Source organism: Montipora foliosa, chromosome 1 (assembly GCF_036669935.1).
Source record: "Montipora foliosa isolate CH-2021 chromosome 1, ASM3666993v2, whole genome shotgun sequence".
Taxonomy (NCBI): domain Eukaryota; kingdom Metazoa; phylum Cnidaria; class Anthozoa; order Scleractinia; family Acroporidae; genus Montipora; species Montipora foliosa.
The window spans coordinates 42,723,844-42,728,843 of NC_090869.1; the positions used below are offsets into that span (position 1 = coordinate 42,723,844).

The 5,000-nt window shown below is 38.0% G+C and overlaps 2 protein-coding genes across 2 annotated transcripts in view; both read left to right on the plus strand.

Annotated features, from left to right (window-relative positions):
- LOC137999007 (ciliary microtubule inner protein 2C-like) overlaps positions 1-2,662 on the plus strand; it is a 4,251-nt gene extending 1,589 nt beyond the window's left edge. Inside the window, exon 1 of the mRNA XM_068844842.1 lies at positions 1-2,662. This exon is cut by the window's left edge and continues 1,589 nt beyond it. The gene's annotated coding sequence lies outside the window, so the exon portion shown is untranslated.
- Positions 2,663-3,999: 1,337 nt separating this feature from the next.
- LOC137999016 (cleavage and polyadenylation specificity factor subunit 1-like) overlaps positions 4,000-5,000 on the plus strand; it is an 87,299-nt gene continuing 86,298 nt past the window's right edge. Inside the window, exon 1 of the mRNA XM_068844850.1 lies at positions 4,000-4,276. Coding sequence (XP_068700951.1) covers positions 4,133-4,276 — 144 coding nt within the window. The 5' untranslated portion in view covers positions 4,000-4,132. The remainder of the gene's footprint in view (positions 4,277-5,000) is intronic.

Here is a 5,000-nt window from a genome sequence, read left to right on the forward strand (position 1 = left end):
TGTCCCCAAACACAGAAATGATGTTAATGGTGGTTTTCCAAACATATCATCATTCGTCTGAGTATTGAACTCTTCAAGACATATGCAAACATGGCTGCTGATCACAAGTGAAAAACATGAGTTAGTGGCTATTAGTTTTTATGAAAAATTGTCAGAGAGGAATAAGGAATAATTTTCAAAAGCGTTTGGTGTACTTACCGGTAGTCACACTTACATGTATGTCAAGCTGGAATGCCATGTGGTAGTTATGTCATTTACGATTATCATTGAGGTGTGTGCAGTACCTCTCATTCCTTTGAGTTTTCATGTGGAAAAACTGGGAAATTGGGAAAAACACTTTTATACACAGTTTTAAAATACTCATGCATATTCCATAGCTGCTTTGACCAATCAGATGAATTTCTCTAGAGGTGTGAGTAAGTTGTTATACCTAGTCATTCACCCAAGAAACCTAAAATCCTGGTCAGGTATTTGAACATGGCCCCAGTAAAATAGTCAGGTAAATAGATGAAAATAAACATGAAGCATTATGATTATATATCCTTTGGTGGCATTATAAAATGCTTCATGTTCATTTGCATTTATTGGAGCATTCCTCTTGTGAAGGGTCTTTGTTGTTCCTTGATATCTGCCACTCAGAGAAAACCTTAAAACACCCACTTTGTTAAGTTCCTGGTAGACTTTAGAATGCAGTGTTCCACATCTTTTTTCTTTTGTTCTTCCATCTTTGGCAGCCTAAACCGTAGTTTTGGAGGCATGTCCTCGTTTCAAGAGCCCTCAAAACACTACACCGCACCTTTTTGGTGCTTTCTGGCCAACATGAATAAAATTTTTATACGTCACTGAATTAAATTTCTTTGATTCCCAGGTGAACTGGACTGGCATGCAGAGGCGGATCCAGGGGAGGGGTTGAGGGGGTTGCAACCCCCTCTTTGAACAGTATTTTCTTGTTATTTGTTTAACTCTTTATAAAAATAATATGATAAAATTGTTTTATACGTAGTTTTTTCACTTCCACCAAATGACTGATTGTCAAGTTAGGAAAAGACAATGTACTTTTCAAGTCTCAGGAATGCTGGAAATGGCGTTTTAAAGGGTTAAATCGGGAAAATTTTCTGGGGGACATGGCCCCGTATCCGACAACCCCCTCTTTCAGGAACTCCTGGATCCGCCCCTGGCATGTCATGTCTTCTTATGTAACACTAGGAAATTAGGTTTTCTTTATTGTTTAGGGTGTTTTTCAATTCCCAGGCAAACTGAGCTACAATAGATCGCCTTTCACGAAGGAATGGTCTTTATTCCATCATGATTGGTCAAAACGGCTATTGAATATGGAGGAGTATTTTAAGCTATTGAAAACATGTGAAGCATGTGTTTAGTCAGATATAAAAAAATCCTGAGGGAGAAATTCTTTTATATGATAAAACACTCCTGCTTGTGCATACATCATACATTGGTGCATACATCAAGGTTTATTTCATAGACGAAGCTGTAAACATTTTTCAGACATTTTGAACTGAGTTTTTTTTTCTGCCTTACGTTTGTGTCTAACTATCAGCAATTTAAGTGAAGACCCACATCCAATACAAAGTTTGCTACCAAGTATTTTCCTGGCTCTTGTTGTTTAATTTAGTTTGGATGACGCCTGCAGCATTCAGTTACTCTACTATAGTAATCCCCAATGTTAACAGATGACTTCACTGTTTTTTGGGTCTGGTTTCATACCAGAAATTACAGAACTGTGGATTTTATCGGATATAAAAGCAGCTACAAGACTTGATTTGTCATCTGCACACTCAAATCACAGACAGCTGACAAATATTATTGCTTATCACATGAGTTAATATTCAGGCCATTTTAAGCCATCATTTAGGGTGCGTTTGATTGACCCTATTCCGGGATAAGAATACGTGGAGTGATCATTAAAACAGAATGTGTGGCGCTTTTAAAGCAACAAGGATAAGAAATGTATGTTTAAAATAGCATTTAGCAAGTGTTTGATAACTTTAATGTGAATCTCCGTAAAAACGAAGGATTTCTAACTTCTATTCCATGTATTCCTATTTTGGAATATGGTCAATTAAACGCACCCTTAAAGTGTTCATGCGTGCATTCATTCATATTTGTATTCCTCCTGTTTGTTTTGGAAAGAGTTCTTGCAAGACTTGTTATGTAAAGATGTTTTTACTTCCTGGCCAAGTCATCTTTTTGGATGAGGTATTGGTTTTTTTTCCAATGTGAACCAAACAAACTAACATGGACCCATTAGACTTCTGGTGGCGTCAGTGTGGCCAATATGTAAAAAAGAAGCACCCACCAAAACAGGGAAGTCTCGCTGTTGATACTTGTCAGAAGACTTGATGCCTTCCACTCTCAGTTATTACGGTAACCATAGGTGTTCGAGAGGATTGATGACACTAATGAAGAAGTGAGAGAAAGAGTCGGACAAACCCAGAGTGGAGATTGATGTGACTGGAACATACATTTAGAATGGGAGATCAGAGTTTACCTAAAATTGCAGATGAGTGGGTGCTGTAAGAAGAAGTGAGAAGGAGAGAATGCCCAGTGAAGATTTGGGAGAGGACGGCAGAGAAAAAAAAAATCTAACAGACATGAACAGACCAAATCTGCTAACTCAATGTTGTACCCAATTCAAGTCTCCTGAGGTTAAGATTCTTGTGTAATATAATTATTTGCAATATAATGTACCATTCACATTTAAGTGATATGGAAATACCTGGAACAAAATGTTTTATTCCCAAAGGCTTTGAATTTTGGGTACAACATTGAATTGGTGACTGTTTATAGGCATCTGCCAAAATGAAGACAATGGACAGGGGCGTGTGGCAAGGATTTGTATGGAAGATTCTGGTTTGATTACAGCCCTTACCTCTGCAATCTAACATCATCAAAGGACAGGATTTCAGCAAAGTACGTCTCGCATAGCTCTTAGGACTTGGTGGGGGACATGGCATTACACATGTGACAACTATGGCAAACCCTTTTCAAATTATATTTAGAATTCATCAGGGTCTGAAGCATTCCTTACTCTAACTGAATTTAAATAAGTCAGGTTCCTTTTTCTGACATGTTTAATCACAAAGTTGTGTAAACGCCTAATAACTGAAAGTTAATTTTTTCAGGGTTTAATCTGTTGCAGTTCCCAAAAATGCTTTATTTAACTGTGGGCACCTCAAAGGTATTTTCTCCTCTTGGAAAGTTAGAGAATAGGTCAGTTCAGTGAATACGTGTCCAGTTGACAGTATCTTGATTGTGTACTGCTATATCACCATGCTTTGGAATTGGGCAAACAACCAAACTTCTTTATATCATCTAAACTCTAAACAAATTCATTGTAATTGCAGAAACGAAAGAAGAATTCCGACCATACATTTCAGTCTTCCGGGAAATTATATCTTTAAGCTTATAATAATAAATACATTTAAGTGTTCAATTTCTTCTCAGCACCATCACTTCAGCTTTGTTGGTTGGCAATGTCACTTGAGCTGAGTCTTTGCTAAAATTTAATTAAAGCACCAACGTAAGTTATGAATTTCCTTAAAACATTTTCTTCATCGATGTATATGCTTTTCAACAACAACAACAACACTTATATAGATTTCTATTTAAAGCTGATCACTTACCTTTATCAGGAAAATGTCTTCTTTCCTTGTGTTTATCGGGCACGGAGCTGTTGAAATCCAAACGACTAGCATGATGTTGATTGGAATCTCCCTTGAAAACAGAACTTACAAATGCATTTTGGTTATGTTTCCTGTTTGCTCGCAGCCAATCTTGCTTGGAATTTAGTTCCACAGTACACCAAGATTCTACGTTCATGGTAATGAATGAATTGGATGAGCTTGCCTTGCTAAGCGCCTTGCTATAGTTTTGTCCAGTGTTTACATTTTTCGCAAGTTGCCATAGTGATGGCGTCCTCACGGAACCGCTCCGGTTCCATAATATGGCATCTTACATGAAGGCTTTATTCCGCACGAGGATGGTTGAAATGGCGGTCGAGGCGGCCGGTGCTCTTTGAAAGATCGTGAAGAAAATTCAATATTTATGGCAATGAAACTCATGATTTTGTTTGAAAAAGAGCAACGAGAAAGCGTGTTGCTTAGAGAATAAAATGTATGCAATTTACAAACAGATGCACCCTCCAACTGGCGTGGAACACTGTGTTCATTGTCACTTCTTTTCATCGGTGGAAAGCAATCTGGTCGTTGCAGGGACATCGCAACTTCGTATTTACAAGTTTTACACTCAAGATGAGGTAAGAGTTACACAGTTCTACTGATATGACACACTTCTGAGGTGTAAAGTTGGAGCACCTTGGGGCTATCAAAGGTGAAACCACCCGACATTTCAACACACGTGTAAGGGAACATTTGGAAACGGACAGGGCCTCACACATTTTCAAGCATCTGGAGAGCTCATTAGCGTGTCGCTCTGCATGCTCCCGTGACAGTGTGGCCATCATTGATCAGGCATCTTCGCGGTTTGCTCTCAAAATCAAAGAGGCGTTGCACATATTTTTGGGACAAACCAACACTTAACGCACAGGTCAAACACGTTAACTTAAAACTTTATGTTTAATTTTGAATTACTACTGTCGTAGTCTTAATTACTGTCATTATTATTATTGTAATTTCTCTAGTATTTATATTTCACTGTAATTTATTGTTCATTTCACACTGAAGATGGCAGAGGCAACAGTGCCGAAACATGTCTGTAAAACTCAGGAGTGTCGTGTTTTCCTTAAAAAACGCAATAAGTGGTCATCCCGTGTACCTCAACAACAGCTAAAGCTAGTAAATAATTGGGTACAATACAAGGCAACCTCTGGGATTGTCCCAAGAACGTGAGAGAAACATCATATACATGGGAATTATTTTGACCTCAATATGATAACTAAACCAAACATCGAAAACGCAGTTGTAAGTCTTCAATAAATGAGAGCGATGTTCATGTAAAGCCGTGTTCACACTCAAGGTTAA